Consider the following 19337-nt stretch of genomic DNA (forward strand, 5'->3'; position numbering starts at 1 on the left):
CCTGTTATTGCACCCTATTGGTTCATTTAGGAATAAACAAGGCACATTCAAATGTCAGTAAATATTGTTGATGGGGGAGATGGTGAATGTGGAATCTTATGCCAGATTCTGTTAGGAGGATATGTGGTGATAGCTTTGATGTCAATCTTTGAAAATGCTATTATCTGTTGTTTTTTTATTATTAGTGTTAATGTGTTGAATTATGAATTTATAAGTATGATGAGCAATACCAAAAATAAGTGTGTAAAAGTATGTTTTTCTGTGTTTCTTATTGGGGTTTTTTTCTGTATTGTAATGGTGTAATGTTGTCGTTTAATGCTTGTAAACCCCATACAAAAAAAAACAATAAAAAAATAAAAAATGTCAGTAAAACATCTAAAAACCTTCGGTGTTACATTGGAAACCAATAAAAAAAATGAACCCTTCACTGCTGGAAGAATTGTGTAAAGCACTGCAGAACAGCGTTTCAGAGGATATTGACAAAGACTGTCTTTACTTAAACAATATAAAACATATTTTGTTTCCTACGCACACATCCGCACCGGCACTAGTAAAATATATTATTGTGTTTCATTTTGATACTGTCGTTGTCCAATTCTCGCAGGAGCTCCTCGAAGTCGGTAATGTACCACTTGGCTTTCTCCTTCACCTGCTGCCTTGTCACGTTGCCTCCAAACCCAATGAAGCCGTCCTAACATGCAGAGGGAGAACGAGACTGAGAGAAATCCTTATCCCAGTGGACCTGCTGTCTTTTTAGTATCATAATATTGTAAAACTACAACTCCCACCATCCTTTGGTGTAAGGTAGTCAGTGCAGAGATTTTTCATCAGACCAAGACAGTGTTCACTAATTGGGATTCATTAGACTACCAAACACTATCAAATCAAAATGACCACTATGGAAAAATTATATTTTCACATTATTTCTATGCATAGCCATAACCATGCTTTTTCCCCCATAACGATGATAAGAGTTGTGCTTGGTATTTCATTGCGTTATGGGTTAAGTGAAATTGTGTATGTGTATATGTGTAAAACTATTTCTTTCCTTCATGCTGAAACCAAGGTCTTTGTTTAGCTGGGCTCCTTGTCTTATCTACTAATTCCCCCTTGGAGAGTCAGAGATGTGTACCAGCTGTCGGCCTTGAGAAAGAGGAGTTAGTTTAGCACCTGAGTTTTCTTTTTGCTTAATCTGCTAAAATATATTGCAAAATGTATAACCAAGTAACCGCAAGAAAAGAAAAAACCCAGATAAAGAAAAGTAAGATGTCCAATGAAGTCATATGGGCTGACATTGTGATAATAAATATGCCCGCCCCTTTTTCTGGTATAAGGCTGCATCCATAGGACTGCAGCCGTGCGGAGGCGCGTGGAGGCTGAGGGAAAGCGGGTGATTTCCCTGGCCTTGGTCCGCGCGCCGTCCGGGGGCGTGTCGGGGCGGGGGGGGAGGGGGGGCTGTGACGTCATGAAGCTGGTTCGCCCTCATTGGGCGAACCGCTCACGTGACCAGCCCTGCGCTCCCGTGAGCGCGAAAATCTATAATTTGAAAAAGACCTACGCTTCCGCACACTTGCGGAAGCGTGCGCGAGCCCCTGCTAAAGCCGCTCTCATTGCGGCTGCAGGGGCTCACTGAGAAGCAGGGCCTTTGTCTTAGATCAGACGCATGTCCTGATTTTTATGTGAATGTTCTCTTGCAAGTGGCTGCTGCAATAAAGTTTCTCAACAGATTGCAATAAGTGTGGGCTGAGTTTTTCCACGACACCGCCCTTTAGTCCAGGGGTACGCAAAGTTCCTGCGCTGCGCCCCCTGCCTGGCAGCCGCAGTGTTTGCGCCCTCTCCTACGACCCGGCGTCAAATGACACTGTGGCTCATGTGACGCGGCGGCATCATTTGGCAACGCGTATCGTCATATGCCCCCGTGGTGTCATTTGATGCTGTGTTGCCATGCCAACGCGTCGCTGAAGAGCAAGCAGAAAGCAGGTAAGGGAATTACAGAGGCCGCACGCCTCCCCCCGCATTTAATTTAAATGCCGTGGTGAAGAGCGCGAGGGCCTCTGTAACCGCTGTGCCCCCCCTAGAAATTTTTGTGCGCCCCCAGTTTGCTCACCCCTGTTTTAGTCAACAAGGGTGCCCAAAATGTCAATAAGTTACTCAGCAGTTTACCCTCTAAGTGTAATATTATCTATAGGTAACCAAAAGCCTATTTGCATGCAAAATCAGCTATGATAAATTATGTGGCACAGGCTTATCTTTTAAGTGATGTTAGCCAAGGGCCTTTCCCCCCCCCCCCTGGTGATATTGCCATCTAGTTATAGCTTTATTGGTAGCAGGCTTAAGTAGTGTATTTGCACTGCAGAGATCACACCTGTGACACATGCAGTGCTCAAGTTCCACTACTCACAGCGGGAGGACAGGCTTCCATGTCGGTAGCTCCGTCTCCGATCATCACTATCTTGCGGAGGCCGAACTTCTCCTTCAGCAGACCGATCACTTTTCCTTTGCCGCCAGACTCCGCCGTAAGCTGCGTCTCATCAAACCCAGCATACTCTCCTTTGAAACCAACGTATGTTAGTGAGGCACAGCCCTGCATTTCTTCATAAATCTATTTCATCTTTCCCTTATCGACTCATTTGAAAATAAAAGTCTAAAACGCAATAAATGCACTAAGCAAACATGAGTTCAACATGTTGTCTAGTTGTCCCTCTACTCATTAGTCAAGCAAAATGGAAGAATTAAGGACCATATATACAAAGCAGTTCTATTGCACAAAACACGTTCTGGCATATGGCAGATTCCTAGAAAGCAGAAGGAAATACTTGTACCTTAGTCTGAGTAAGATGTATTGCCCTTTCAAGGGAAGGAATTGGTAATCTGCCAGCAAAGGGAGTTAATTAGCTGCAGCTGTACTAGAAAGAGACTTTAAAATGCTTAGTCTGAAAAGCCTCCAGGAGGATTGCAGAGGAGGAAACTGTCAGTTTGTGTGCGTTAGGGCCTGGTCTCAGGGCAGAGCAAGCTGAGCTCCCTATAGCGACAAGTATGCAACTTACACAATGTCAGTTATTAGGAAAAGTTTGCTTGTTTTGGGGGGGGGGGGTTTGTTCACTTTCTCCAGTAGCAGTTAGATACTGGGCTGTTAGAAAAGGGTTAGACCAGTAGCAAAAAAATGGTCAGTTCAGTAACCACTCCAAAAGAAGAATATCTAGAGACATATTTCACCACCTTGCTGCCACACGGGATTGCAGTGCACTGCTTTCCAATCCTTTGCAGGTCCCACTGGCAGCAAAGCAGGTTATTTTGTTTTGATAGAAATCAGATATAAACACAACTCTAGCGCTCAAAAAAAAGACTCTCACAGCGATACAACTTTTTAGATACAATACTGATCAACTAGATTGTCCAGTGTCTTGCAGCGCAGCCTTCTTGATTGATATACACAGAAAAATATAGTCCTCTTTGGCGCTTGGATCTTGGTGAAGGGTGTAGTTATTCTCCGATAAGTATATCGGGAGAGAAACAGCAATAATACATGTACTTCAATACGTTGTAAAGAACTGTATTCCTTTAAACACCTTTGAGGTTTCTTCACTTTATGGAAATTATACACAAAGGATTCTTCGTCCCCTAGGATGTGTTCATGGAGGTACTTTATACAGGTGAGTAAATGGATTTTACTTTGAGAGTATTTATAGTAAACAATCTCCAGAGGACCTTATATCCATACACCAATTAGGTGCCCCTGATGAAGTGAACAAGTGTTTGTGAAACGCGTGGAAATTATACACAACGGTGTTTAAAGGAATACAGTTCTTTACAACATATTGATGTACATGTATTATCGTTTCTCTCCCCATATACTTATCGGAGAATAACGACACCATTCGCCAGGATCCAAGCGCCAAAGAGGACTATTTTTCGGTGTATTTCGTTTTTATGTTTGCTTAAAAAAATATTTTTGGTTTACTACCCAGTATTAAAAGACTCCTAATGGTACAATTAGGACAACTGTAACCCAAATAAACTATGGAAAAAGAGAGTACCTTGTTACTTAAATAGGTCCTAAGTTGTTTTGTCGCTGGAGGAGTCTAGTGGAATAGAATTGCTTTGTAAATATGACCATTAAGGGAGTTCTTTTTTTGCTTCTGCTTAAAATGCTGCATAACCATGCAACAGTACAAAGACATAAGCACATGTTTATTTCTGCTATCCATATGCAGTGCTATTAGTATTTACTTTATAATTCTTCATTCTTGGGCACTGACCTACCATCAAAGTAGAACTTGAGTTTGTTTGCAAACACATTGGTCAGTGGGATGTCTAGTTTCGTGGCCACGTGCTCCACAATACTACGAAATCCACCAGATATAAGGAAGACTTGGACGTTTCGCTGATGCAGCCTGCGAACCAGTTCCCTAGAAAAGAAGCATTAGCAGTCAGGAATGTAATACTCCTGCCTAAATGTTTAGCCAGGAACATATCATGGGCTTCCCCATGGCAGTAGGCAGCAATGGGTAGGTCCATCCACCAGCTGAGATAGGACATAAATAATTCTACCTGTAATGGATTTCTATAGTCACCCCAGTCCCTCACAGGTAGGTTTTTTATTGTCCTACAGTACCTTAGCTGAGACTTGCCTGGCTGCATTGCAGTGAATTCCAGGGAGAGTTCTGCCACTGGTGATTCCAGGCTACTTCTAGGTGGAATTTGTCACATTTGCCCTACAGAGCGGCACTCCCATGATGTAATGGAGGTGGCTGCAACATCCCAGAAGTATGTAAACGGCGCGAGTCTGCTCACTGCCTTGCTATGCTATTCTGATTGCTGCATTTCCTTCTTCCTGTACTTTGCTGCAGAGGGTTGATTCTCGGATTGCTGTTCAGGACTGGTAGGCTGTCAGCATGGAGACTCCCTTCTCTAAAGGATCACAGGTTAATACTCCCAAGGTCAATTAAATGTGTCTCTCATTGGAAAGATGTGAACTGTACAGATTTGCTGCCAAAGGTGGATTCCACAATTGGTTTGCCAGGAAGGTAACTTTACTGGTTGCCTCTGTCAGCCAGGGATAGGCTGATGGACAATGGGTTGGGGAAATCTTCATCACAGCCGGAGCAGCATTCAGACCTTCACTGGTAATAACGTCGACTTCCAGGGCAATGAAGACCTGGATCACTAATGTGGAAGAGGCGTCAATAGATCCTTGACAGTAAGTGTGCTAGCTGAATTAAAATAGCTACAGATGTTATCTGAAAGACTTCGTAGGATTCAGCGAGGCTGGCAGAAGATCCATGGTTCTTTCAGTAGCGTCCTGAAGGGCATTCTAGTTGAAACCTTGGCTAAGAAAGTCAAAGAATAAACTGTGTATTCTGCCCTTTGAAGGTCAACTTCTTTTTGGGAAAAGCCTGGATACCAGCACACACAATCCATGACTATAGATTATAGATACGATTATAGGAAATATGAGCACCATGGATACATTATCACCAACAGGATAACTGAAAGGGATGCATATTAAGCTGAGCTCCAAATGACAATATATATGAGAACAAAACACTGAGCTATAGCTATGGCTTTGCCACCATTTTATTTGATTTTACATTAAGTTATCTTGCTAGTAAATGGATTCAAATGTTTGTTGTACTTTGTTTAGATAGCAGTAATCAGGATCTCCATAAGAGAACGGTGATAACATTGATGCTGTTATTTGGCTGTATGTTTCTAATTTAATATGATTTTTTTCTTCTTTCTGTAACCTGAAAAGGCTTTTTCATAAAGAATTAAAAAAAAAAAAAACATTCTGGGAGTAAAAAATATTGTTTTGGATTTACACTGCAAGGTGAAAGTTCAACTTTGAGAGATATGAGAGCATACTGACCAGGTAGATCCCACTCAAGACAAGCTTCCTGGAAAGGTGGTCAAAGTAATATTTTTCTAGGTTCAAGAGGTCAAGGTAACTCCTTTGGAGGCTCAAATAAGTTTGCATAAGATGAGGGAATAGTGATAAAAATAATCAAGCGCAAATAACACCACTTTAAACCAAAATAACAATAAACAGTATACTGTCCTTAGAGAATGCAGCTCCCGACACAGGATTCAGACCAAATCCAACCAGCAATCGAAGAAGAAAACAGGTGCGCAAATCTCATCAGGACATGGAAAATAGAAGTAGAGACACCAAATAGTGCAATATTGTCAACTACAACAAATGTAATCAGTGTTGATAGCTCTTTAAAGTTTGCACTCATGTGTACAACGTGATAATAGGGCGTTGTGGTTGTTAGAAGTTACCAACTTTAATTTCCAGATAGGTACTCCGGATCAACATCAGTATTGTTCCATAGGAAAGGTAGGGACATCCATATACAATGGAGAAAAAGCAAAATAGTATAATATTGCTTTTAATATTAAAAACACAAAGTATTCCACTTACATAAGTGTCTTTGTGGCGAGCATTCAGACCACACTGGGTCATATGGACAGACAGTTATCTTCACAGCAACAGCATCTGCTCCGCGGCCGTCACAGCATACACTGGGCTGATTAATGTAGTCCTCCACTCTGGATGTCACCAACAAAGTGCCACTCTGTAGTCAACAACTCACCCAACGCGCGTTTCTACTTAATAGTCTTCCTCAGGGGCTAATCCTACTTAATAGTCTTCCTCAGGGGCTAATCTGTTTTAATAGTCTTCCTCAGGGGCTAATCCCCTAAGGAAGACTATTAAGTAGAAACGCGCGTTGGGTGAGTCGTTGACTACAGAGTGGCACTGTGTTGGTGACATCCAGAGTGGAGGACTACATTAATCAGCCCAGTGTATGCTGTGACGGCCGCGGAGCAGATGCTGTTGCTGTGAAGATAACTGTCTGTCCATATGACCCAGTGTGGTCTGAATGCTCGCCACAAAGACACTTATGTAAGTGGAATACTTTGTGTTTTTAATATTAAAAGCAATATTATACTATTTTGCTTTTTCTCCTTTGCATATGGATTTCCCTTCCTTTCCTTTGGAACAATACTGATGTTGATCCGGAGTACCTATCTGGAAATGAAAGTTGGTAACTTCTAACAACCACAACGCCCTATTATCACGTTGTACAAGTGAGTGCAAACTTTATAGAGCTATCAACACTGATTACATTTGTTGTAATTGACAATATTGCACTATTTGGTGTCTCTACTTCTATTTTCCATGTCCTGATGAGATTTGCGCACCTGTTTTCTTCTTCGGTAAGATGAGGGAAGGCTGGGCATTTCCAATTGGAAGATTTTGTTAGTTCAAAACGGTTTAGGCTTGATCGATTTCCGACACTTGGGTTGTCAGCATCTTGGAGAAAAGGGTGCTTCCTATAATTTGAGAAAGTACCCAGAAAAAAAAAAGTCTCTTAAACTTTCAATTTCGGAAGAACGAAGAAGCACACCAAGCCTCATGGATAAGTCTAAGAGAGTTATTAGACTACGGGACTATACAGCACGTTTCCTTGAAACAACGCAGTTTCTGGGCTTTTACTCAATGTTTTCCGCAAAAGAAAATAGTCAGGATCTTTCCAAACAGTATTGGATCTCATGAGCGTCAATACATTTATAAAGATAAAAAAATTCAAGCTGGAGTGCTTAAATTCAATCATTAAAAGAACCAGAGACTGGATGGTGTCCTTGGACCGCAGACACGTACCTCCACATTCCTATAGAAAACCGTCATCCGAGATTCTTTAAGGTTTGCGGTAGGAAGATTGCACATCCAGTTTACTGCTCTCCCATTTTGTCTGCCAAATTCTCTGAAGATATTGGTAAACTTAATTGCAGAATTAAGGAAAGAAAGCATTCAGGTATTCCATTACTCAATTACTCTCCTTGATAAAGTACTGACTGGTCCGAAACGCATTGGAGAGCATTATACCTCCTTTTTAAAGATGTTTTTAATAAATAGATTTCATTATTCCTGACCCTGACTCCCTTTGGCTCTGCGAGGTTATCTTGTTGTTCTACATTACATTACTCAAAGCTAGTCTCATGCAACAGCATCTTGCAAGGCATCTGAATTCTTAAAGCAACACAATTGACTCATAAATACAGCACAAAGTAATCTTGATCCATCCCAAAGGCTAACATCTTTGGGAGTTTTGTTCAACGAAATCATCTCCTTGCCTATCAAGCAAACAAAGAAGCAAAATCAAGAGGTGGTGGCTGTAAGATCCAGCAAACGAGAGTCAGCTCCGCAATGTATGACGGTAATAGGAGTGTTCACCTCTGTCTTCCAGGTTATCAAGTGGGCAGATGTAAAACAGTTTCAGCTGAACTTTCAGAAGCCATGGAACATGAAGAATCCTCAACAGTGAGTCAGGCTATCAGATCATGTAAAGCAATTTCTATGTTGGTGGGAGCAGGAACAAAACTTAAGAGGTTGCTCATTGTTCAACCAAGATTGGATATATCTGACTAGGGACACAAGCGGTGGGGCGGTCAGTTGGGCACAGATTTAGAAGCTTGGCCTATCAGCTACAGAGGCCTTCCTGCAAAGATGCTAAAATTAGGGGAAGTAGCATAGACCACCAGAACATTTGCCTTGCAGATCATACTGTTGAAAAGAAGCTGAAAGTTTGCTCAGACAACTCAACAGCGATAGCTTACATCATCAAACAGGGAGACACAAAGAGCTGGGAACTTCTGCAAAAAGTAGAGTAGTTCCAATCATCAACTGATCAGTAGGAAATCTGAAAGGCTTAATGTGTTTTCATGTTCCTGGGGATTCCAATCTAGAAGCACACTTCCTCAGTCGAAAGACGCTGAAGTTAGGAGAGTGGTCATTAAAAGATCACATTTTTTAATTCAGATAGTAAGAAGACAGGGGCTTCCGCAAATAGTTCTCATGGCCACCACGGGAAACAGAAAGCTTAATCTTCTGCTCAAGAATATTCCATACAGAGTCCTCTCTCTTTTAAGTGGGAGCTCCAACTGGCTTTATGTGTCATTGATTCCAAAGATCTCATGAAAATAAGACTAGGCGTGTCTTCTGGCCTCGCAGAGTATGGTTTCCGCTGACCAGCATGATTATAGATTAACCATGGATTCTTCCTGTTTCCATAGATCCGAATCAGGGATCACGTTGTCAGCCCAATCCCAAGAGTTGGGCTCCAGGGGCTTGGGGATTGATTAGAGCCTTCTATACATGAGGGGTTTGTCCAAGAAGTCAATAGAAACCTTGCTGGCTGGAAGAATTAATTTAAAGTGTATCATAGAATATGGCTGTGCCTCTTAAGTGGTGTGGTAACTGCATTAGTCCCTCTACTGCATCAATATTGTCATTCTTGCAGACAGGATTTCAACAACGGACTTAACATTGGCTCTGAACTCTCAGTATTATTGGGAAGACAACTAGCCTCAATTGATCTGGTAATGCATTTTTGTCAAGCAATATGCAGGTTGAATTCACAAGTCAAGTACATGGTTCTGCTAGTTCTCAGGGCTCTCACAAAGTTAATTTTTTAGCTGATTCATCAAATTTTAGATTTTGATCTTACCCTAAAGACGACACTTCTCGTTGAAGTTACATCAGCGTATTGAAACAGCGAGCTACAGGATTTAGCCTGCAGAGAGACATTTCTAGTCTTTCATCAAGACAAGGTTGCTCTTAAACCAGTGCAGCAGTTTCTGCACAAAGTTGTCTCTTCCTCCCATTTAAATCAAGAGTTGATCTTGCCATCTTTCTGTCCGAACCCATCTAATGAAAAGGAATAAGAACTACATTCTGTAGACATTGTTAGATGGTTGAAGCATTTATATCCCCAGGACCAAAGAGTTCAGACTTTCACTATGTGTTGCCATCTGGAGGAAGAAGAGGATAAGTCGCAGCAAAATCTACATCAAGGTGTTGGATTGTCACCTGCATTAACAAGGCATATGTCAGCCAGAGCAGGCAAGCTCCAGAAGATCTTAGACATAATGCTATACGATCTGCAGCCACGTGCTGGGCAGTGAAAGCTCAAGCAATACCTACAGACTTAAGCAGAACAGCAGTCTGGTCCTCCATTAGTACATTCATAACATATATTCGTTTGTACATCCAGACGTCAGCTGAGGCATACTTTGGTATTAAAGTACTTCTGACTGTTGTCGAATGTGACAAATAGAAGTGTATGCAAGATATATTAGTGTGGTTCTATGTCTCCCTTCCTGGTGGTATTGTGTGGGCACTACTGGTGCGTAGTGCCGTGGGGATGGTTTCTAACTTACCGGCATTTTCTTCTTCTGGGTAGTCCAACCATAGCAGTGCGCACCAGTTGCCCTGACCTTAGTGCTTAGCGTACTAATCTGATTTTATGTTTGTTAGCTTGAGAACTACAGACTACTTGTGAGGGGGAAGTGTGACTATATACAAAGGAACCATAGACAGGTAGAATTCTTTCTGTCCTGCCTCAGCTGGTGGGCAGAGCTACCTAGAGGTGCCTAGTGCTACGGTTGACCTACACTGGGAAAGAAAATGATAGTAAGTTGGAAAGAAATGTCCCCTCTGTGTTAAAAGACTTGCTAATAGAAAACGTAACCCATTGGCTGGCAGATGGCCTGCAGCACATTGCTTAGTGTAGCTTTTTTTTTGTTGCAATGTATAGCAGGATCCGCTGGCAAGGTGTTAAATAGAAGAATAAGGGAAATGTACCTGCCAAAGTACAAATACAAGCAATGTACTTATGACATATACCTGACATTCAGAACAGGGCCCATGTATCAGGAAGGAATGTTTTTGTGCCACTTATAAGACATACAGTAATTAGCAAATGTTTCACTGTTTTTTTTTGTTTTCCTTTCACTATATCAACATAACAATAACTATAGGATGGACATCTCACCCGATTAGAAGGTAATGAAGAGCTGGAAGGACATATGTCTTTTCTTCAATATGATATGTTACTATGCCACATTGCATGGCTCATTTGTTTATTCTAGATTTCCCGATTGACCTCTCACCACCAGCATCCACAATACAACAGGGTAAGATTGTGAGGTTAAAATATTGTAAGGCAACTGCATTTTAAGATGGTCTTATGGTATGCAAGAATATCCACATTGCTGAGCAGCCTGAGCACTATAATGAGATCTTATACAAAGCAGGGCACTGTGAGCCTCGGCTTATGGCTGTCCCTGTTGAGCAGCCCGATACTGTGACTGAACAGCAATACCTTGAGTGGCTCTTAAAGTCTATTTGCCTCATTCTAGTAGCTTCGATAACCAACTCATCAAGGCTTTCTGAATAGCTACCTAGCAAATGTTTGCGATAGCTGCTCAAAATCCATCGCAAAAAATTGCCAAGTAGCTAGTTAGAAAGCCTTGTTGAGTTGGTTAAATCGTGCAGGGAATGCATTTTCTCATGATTTTTGGCTCCTGGCCAAACACATCGTGTGGGAGCTGGCGATAAGCTAAAACTCGCATTTTTGATAAAAAGTAGCTATTCTAGTAGCCTTGACAAACTCATCGGAGCTCTAGAATTGCGATTTTATCAAAGATTCTTCTCGGATGTGAGGGACTTAGAAAAAAAAAGCAGATTTCAGATGCAGGGACCCCCTGCTTCCCGAGATACAGGCCCCACTGCTTCCCGAGATACAGGCCCCACTGCTTCCCGAGATACAGGCCCCACTGCTTCCCGAGATACAGGCCCCACTGCTTCCCGAGATACAGGCCCCACTGCTTCCCGAGATACAGGCCCCACTGCTTCCCGAGATACAGGCCCCACTGCTTCCCGAGATACAGGCCCCACTGCTTCCCGAGATACAGGCCCCACTGCTTCCCGAGATACAGGCCCCACTGCTTCCCGAGATACAGGCCCCACTGCTTCCCGAGATACAGGCCCCACTGCTTCCCGAGATACAGGCCCCACTGCTTCCTGAGATACAGGCCCCACTGCTTCCCGAGATACAGGCCCCGTTATGGGGTGCCGGTATCCCCATGCAATGTTTAAATGTCCCACGTCACGTGACCGGGACATTTAAATGCATAGGAGATACCGGCACCCCATAACGGGGCCTGTATCTCGGAAAGCAGGGGGTCCCCGGACCTGAAATCAACGCGATTCTGCTCCGGAGACCCCCTGCTCCAGTACACTAGTATTAAATTTTTTATAAAAACACTGGGATCGCCTGTGAGCTGTGCAGGGAGAGGCGGCTCTCCCTGTGCAGCTCAGACTGCGATAAAATCGCAGGCAGGAGAACTTAGAAAAAAATCTCTGATTACTTTTCTGCTACACCGAACGGTTTGGGCAATTTCCTACCGCACAGCTTGAGTTGGGTTCAGATTCTTTCTCAATACCGTGATAACTCATTTCAAACCGTGCGGTGGGAACATGCCAAACCTTGCGAGATAGCAGCAAGCTCATCAAAGCTACTAGAATAGACCCCTATAACTGTGTGTAAGACACACTCCTCGTGTTCCGATTGCTCTTACACAGCGGTGTCACTTACTTTATCCCCTCGGTGAGCCGCGGGGGGTGTTCGGTTATCAGAGCCTGGACCTGCTCCAGTGAAGGCCGGATTAACGCAAGTCTCTCGGTCAGAGCTGCCCTGAATGTCAGAGATCCCCCCATGGCTCTGCGTGTCCTAAGGAGAAACAAGCAGCAACATTGCACATACACCCACGTTGTCCATATGCCTACATGCAGAAATGACACATTACAATGTCACTGTACACTGCAGGAGTTGGGTTATGATCTAACTTCCTTAACCCCATTGGCTGCAATATTTATTATCTTTTATTTATAAGAAGCCAACATATGCTGCAGCTCAGTACAAAGGGAAAGTGAAGAACAATGATCAGATGTACAGAAGGTATTGCATATCTATTAGCATATATTGGTACACTAGGATGAGGGAGCCCTCTTCTAAATATAAAGCATTCTGTGATGTGGGATATGTCAGTGCTTTACAAGTAAACGTTAATAATACATTTGTTATTTATTCTATTTTTACTGGCCCTGCTTCTGCTGTTCTTTGCAACCACGCCACCCTTTCAGTGAAGATCTCCATGTCTTTAGTAATAAAAGCAAAGGCACAGTCAGTGTCTGTCTATAACACTGCTATCTCCATATGGCAGTCAGCCAGGAGCAGACGTCTTCACTGGAGGAATTCTGCCTTGCCCGTGGGAATGAAAATGTTCCCCTGGCACTCACACTGTCCCTCACATGATTTGTCCCTCACATGATTTGTAAAGTCTGTTCTAATGCTGCAGCATTCCTGGCAGTCTCTGCCCACCTCTATTGTACTGTGGTGCCTTGGCAAGTGAGAAGAAAGCAGAGGTGGGAGCTTCAGATTTGGAGGTTCTAAAATGGAAAAGTATTGTCTACAAATAGTAGGACTATTCTCAATCCATGAGAACGTTGGTGCTAAAAATCAGTGGGACTGGTTCCATATACTGTAAGTGAGACTCGCTGAAAAGTAGTGACAGGTCTTAGAGAGAAAAAAATGACCAAAAGCTGGACTTCGGCCCATATTAACTAAGCAGTGCTATGCCATAAGACACCTAGTCTGTAATGGATCTTCCAGTGCAAGGTGTGTAATGGAAGAGAACCGCATAGTAAATATGCATGGTTATTTAGTCAGTACGGTGTCAGGGAGGGTTGTTACATGCACTACCTTTCCTATGCTTTGTTGCCCACTGCCACTGCAGGAGTAACACTCATTTAGCTCTGATAAAGTGAGTGGTATTAAGTCGGCTCTGTTTAAAGCAAATTCATGCTCTTTTCTTCTTAGAACCACTACCCTCCCTAACCTGCACAATTCCTCTCATTCCTTGCCTCCCAAGGCTCCTATATTCCTTCTTTCACCTCCTTTTTCTTTTCTTATTGCAGTTACCCAGCACACATGTAATGCTGCAACAGTAAACAACAGAGATATTATAAATAATAAGAGACCCGGATAGGGGGGGAAATGAAGGCGAGAAAAATTGGGACATAAGCAGTTGTATCTAGTAAAAGAAGGACAACGAGTGGACGATGATCCCATAGTAGCCATGTACTCCCACTATAGATGTGATGTGGTGCACATGCGTAGTGTGCATAAAGGCCCATATTGACGTATATACTTGAATGTGCCGTAAAGTGCCCTATGGAACAGCACCGCTTAGTAATTATGGCCCAAAATGTATTCCCACCCCCTCCAAGGCCTTAAGTACTAAGGATGTAAGAGGCTTTCATAGGATTGGGCTGCACATACATCTCTGCTACGGCATCGCCCACGCCACAGAACTTTGCCAGTTCATCGATGCCCTCCTCTTTGATGACCGTGCTGTCCACATCGAAGCAAACAGCGTCAGCGCTGCGGAAGACTTCCTTCAGCTCTGAGAGGGTGGCCATTTTGCGGGGAGCGTTCCTGCTTGGATAGGAGGAAAGATGGTGTTTGGGGAGGAGAGGTGGCTTTGTGAGTTACTCTGGAAGCCAGGTGGTAATAGGCAAGTCGTGATAAGCCTCATCTAGTCTACCATTTTATCAATGTAATGTACATGTAATGTAAATGTCAATACCGCACGCAAAACCCCTACTGTCGTTTGTCTTCTGAGGACTTATGTGCTCAGGCGCCAACATTACGAATGAGAGCATTTCGAACGGTGGGGTCGTGGACTGGAGGAACATTATTCGGGGGGGAGGCACGCTTCCTCATTCTGTGTCTGCAGGTGGAACCTGGTCGATCTGATCTTTAATCATCAGGCACAGCCTATGAGTGATTCCCTGCAACCCCGTCTCCCATCCTGAACTACGAGACCTGGGGAGCTGCTGGGGAGTCTGATGCTTAAAGCATCCGAGCTCTGCTCAGTGGGCAGGACACAGGGTGAGGAAGAGGACGATGAGTGGAATATGAAAAGTGAGAGAGAGGATGCATGCCTGTCTGTGTGTATGTGTATATGTAAATGCCTATGCATATCTATGTGTGTGTACGTGCCTATGCATGTCTATGTGTGTGTGTATATGTAAATGCCTATGCATATCTGTGTGTGTGTGTCTCTAAGCGTTTGCTTATGCATGTTGGTTATTGTATGCCTATGCGTCTGTGTGTGTGTATACTTATGCATGTCTGTTTGTGTGAATGCCTGTGTGTGTACTGTATGTGAATGCCTATGTATGTACAGTATGTGCGTGAATGCCTGTGTGTGTGTGTGTGTGTGTGTATGCATGCCTTTCCATGTCTGTGTGTATGTGTTAAGGTCTTTGTAAGGTTTATGAGAAGGCTGTCAAGTATACTTTTTGCATGTCTCTTTTTGTCAGTTTTGGAGGAGCGTAAACAAAAAATTGTAAAATCAAAGGGGTGGGCTCAGGTTTTTTGTTTTTTTATCAGCCTCCATGCAAAAGGAAACGGTCTGGGGATGCCTTATCAGACGTATAACTTAAAATCACAATGTTTCTATTATTTTGTTTTTAAAGATGGCCAGGTGGGAAACTCCTCTTTAAACAAATGTGGTTAAACTATCAAGTTTCCCAATTATTAATTCAAGATGATCTGGAATCCCATTAACGACGAGCTCACCTGAAATTTGCTGACATGAATAAGAAGGTGGTAGTCACAGACGATGAAGAAGACAATTGCCTGAGGATAACAGATGGATTATCAGATGGACAACTTCAAAACATAATTTTACAGGAGGCTCTCCCAGTTAATCAAACTCTATAGAGGCCATCTCAATATCCGAAAGCATTTGTAATAAGTGGCGCAGGAAAGCCATAATCATTGACACTTCTTCATTCTAAAAACATACTTCAGTCAAATGTCCTCTGGCACTTGTAAATCTTTAGGGAGATATTGATGTACCATTATTTTTTCTAAATATGTAAAGAAAAGATTTAGCGCCAAAAATGACAGCATTGAAACTCTCAGGTGTGTCAAACAATAATAAATATTGATATACCATCCATCGGTTGGACGCAGCTCCAAATATTCAGGCTTTCCAAAGGTCAGTAGTAGAGTATGCAAAGTAATAATAATCTCTCGGTAAATGCAGAAATAGGTTAGACCTTTTCTGAGGTGAAGAACGTCACCTTGTCTTCAGTATAGGGAATGTCTTCTACAATTGCTTAAAAAAGGAGCCCCTGAGAAAGCTGCAATATCGCAGTGAAACGCGTAGGGCGATTCGGGTAGATGGTAACCTTGAGGCAGCACCAAGCTCCGAGGATTCGAACAACAGACCCAGGAAAGTCAGTGCACTCAGCACGCTGACTGGGGAGCTGTAGAAGGTCAGAACAAAAGCCCAGAGAAAGCAACACCGACACTACAAATATACCGAACGGAGGCACGGGACGACCTTTATCCATCCCCACGGTTTTGACTCGCCTATGTTTGTTACGTGAATGCTATATTTTTATTTTTGAGTAAATTGTTTTACACTATGGACTTTTTTCTCTCTTGGTTTTTAAGCGTTCGTAGGGGACATACCTTATACTGAAGACAAGGTGGCGTTCTTTAAGTCAGAAGAGACCTGACCGATTTCTAATTTTTTTCTAAACATGCCTGGTTTCTTGATTAGTCCTAAAATGGCTAAAATAAGACTAATTTATTTCTACACAGAGAAAGCAGAGTACACAGTGATTCACATAGAATGTACAGGAATTATTTAGCCTTAAACAGAACAGCTTACAGTCATATTCTTGGTGACCAAAGCAATGGCTGACCTGAATAGGAGTTAACTTCGGATCAGATGTGCCAATCCATAATCTCTACCAGAGCTTGAAGAATCTGGCCCGGGTTTCCTTATATGCAAAGCCATTACCATTCTGTGTATTGCATTATTATGAATCTAACCCCTAGGACAGAGTCTACTTGAGAAAGAAGTACCGAGGATGATACTAAGATGAAGAGAGAGGAAGAGAAAACAGCAGTGCATGCCAGGCCCTGTGAAAGCATGTGAATGTTAATCGGAACAGAAATGCTTTGAATTAATCACAGTTCATTGTTAAACAACAAGCTTATGCAGAACCTCCCTCTACATACTTTGCAGGATTTAAACCAATTTCCATTTTACGTCTAAGGGTATAAATACTAATGCAGGCACTCCTACTAAATCAATAAGTTAAGATACAGACGGGCCCCGCTAATACGGCGGGTTCGGTTCTATGGCCCCGCCGGAAAGCGGAATTGCCGGAAAGCGGAACCGGCGATTTTCGGCATCTTGCGCAGATCTGCAATCCCCCCTTCTGCACATGCGTGACCTCCGTTCTGCTCATGCTCAACCTCGCCCCCCCCCCCCCCATTCTGCAGACATGGCGGCCCCATCTCGGTTCCGCCGTATGAGCGGAACGCCGAAAAGCGGGGCCCTACTGTATGTTTATTCCCCTGCACTTTATACGTGAATACATTTGAACAAAAACAACAATTATAACACCAGCACTCCTGATATATTCTCAACGTCAGTAAATAGAGGGAACGGGAAAGAGGGAACGGGAATGGCAGCAGGGGAAATAGAAAATAGACACAAAATGGAAAACTGGTGAGCAACAGACCCAGGATGGGCCAGTAGACCAGTAAGGTCCCTTACATAACAGCACTCAGTAACACTACATAGTCACATAATTAAGGTATAACCAAAAAAGGAAGAGCTGAGCTCAGAGCAGCCAATACAAGTAAAATATGATGTAAATACTATAAAAACAATTTTATTAATGATATAAAGTTAAAATAAAGGGTATTAAAAACTCCCCGGTACAAAAATAGGCTCCAAAAATGGAAGCTCAATACAGTACAAGTGTTACTGTCCCCAAAATAGGTGGAGTTTTAAATACCCTTTATTTTAACTTTATATCATTAATAAAATTGTTTTTATAGTATATTTACATCATATCATTACTTGTATTGGATGCTCTGAGCTCTGCTCTTCCTTTTTTGGTTATACTTTAGTTATGTGACTATGTAGTGTTACTGAGTGCTGTTATGTAAGGGACCTTACTGGTCCACTGGCCCATCCTGGGTCTGCTGCTCACCAGTTGTTCATTTTGTGAATACATTTTAAGCCTATTGTCTTAAACCAGGGCCATGTCTATATGAACCTGTGTCTTCTCTGGTACAGATTGGATTTACTGTATGTAAGATGTTCACTTACACTGGAAGGAGAATAGTATTTTAACATGATGGATTGGCTTTCAACTCATTGCTCTGAAATGAAGGTGACAAAACCCCTTGCTTTCACCTTACCCTGTGTTATCATATTCAGAGACAGCAGTATGGTCCTGTGGGTTATGTTGAAAAGCTAAAATGGTTCTTCTGTTCTGATCTATTAGGCAATCAGCTACTTGCACAGAAACATATACTATCATCTAAGGCTACGACCTTATATTTCTCCAAGTTGTTTGGTTTTGCAGTGCATTCCTGCCAGGTCACACGCACCAACAAATACAATTTGGGAGATCTAGACACTATTTTTAAAATCTATGAGGCTGGTGATGCTAGAAATAAATGAGACTGTCTTCTAGTAAGTGAGGCTCAATCCAATGAAGTCTAACTTGACCAGCTTAATATTTTTTGCAATTGATTGCAGATCTGCCACCCCCCACTCTACAAACCTCCATGCAGGATTTTATAGGTCAGCGGGAATGGACAGACGCTCACAAGATGGTAAACCAGAGCTCTCATGATATACCCTCTCGCAGAATGGCCTCGAGCGCATCACTCTCTCTTTGTTCCTCACATCACCACACTTGTGGCAGACAGTCAGTGTGGCTGTACTTCATGTTACTTTGTGCAGCTGGTGGTCATCAAAATGGTATTATTAAAAAAATGGTGGTACTGTGCTTAAATTCAGGGGAAACTAATATTGTTAAATAAGAGGTCTGAGGTTTATGGGCACCATGTTAAAGATGCTTACAGTATATTATATGTATGTGTGAAGACTAGAAAGGAAGGCACTTCCAAAGCAAAATCATGTGGCAATTTTGTGTGCAAATAGTGGTCTCTGTACTCTCCATTTAACTCACATCAACCACGGTGCACAGCACAATGTACACTAGCGGCGCTGAAGAATAATAGTCAATTTCTGATACAAATAAAATAAAAAATTAACCGCGCACTTGATATAGTATCACTTCCACCCCCTGGCACAGGCCATGTCTGGACCAAATACCTTCTATATTGAGCATGAACAAAGCTCTCCACATTGCTTCTTCTTAAGAACTTATTGTGACCACATGAAGCTGTTTGTGTTGGAACTTGTCATAAGCATTACCCAGCGTTTTGCAATCAGGCATGTTTTTTCCCCTAATAACCTACAGCAATTGTGTATTATCAGTCATAATAGTCTGTCACTTACTCTCTTCCAACAAGCTCCCCGAAAACTGCAGAACACCGAGATCTTTAATTCTCTGCAAGACATGGTTATAGGCAATA

At 42.5% G+C, this 19337-nt stretch overlaps 1 protein-coding gene across 2 annotated transcripts in view; it reads right to left on the bottom strand.

The window, feature by feature from the left end:
- Positions 1-464: 464 nt before the first annotated feature.
- The window catches only part of PSPH (phosphoserine phosphatase), a 29436-nt gene continuing 10563 nt past the window's right edge, over positions 465-19337 (bottom strand). For both annotated transcript variants that reach the window (XM_075589943.1, XM_075589944.1), the window contains 7 exons: positions 19261-19312; positions 15495-15554; positions 14190-14345; positions 12444-12578; positions 4264-4409; positions 2402-2550; positions 465-691 (listed from right to left, as the gene is read on the bottom strand). In XM_075589943.1, the coding sequence (XP_075446058.1) occupies positions 548-691; positions 2402-2550; positions 4264-4409; positions 12444-12578; positions 14190-14345; positions 15495-15511 (747 nt within the window). In that variant the 5' untranslated portion in view covers positions 15512-15554; positions 19261-19312 and the 3' untranslated portion in view covers positions 465-547. The remainder of the gene's footprint in view (positions 692-2401; positions 2551-4263; positions 4410-12443; positions 12579-14189; positions 14346-15494; positions 15555-19260; positions 19313-19337) is intronic.

Source organism: Ascaphus truei, chromosome 3 (assembly GCF_040206685.1).
Source record: "Ascaphus truei isolate aAscTru1 chromosome 3, aAscTru1.hap1, whole genome shotgun sequence".
NCBI lineage: Eukaryota > Metazoa > Chordata > Amphibia > Anura > Ascaphidae > Ascaphus > Ascaphus truei.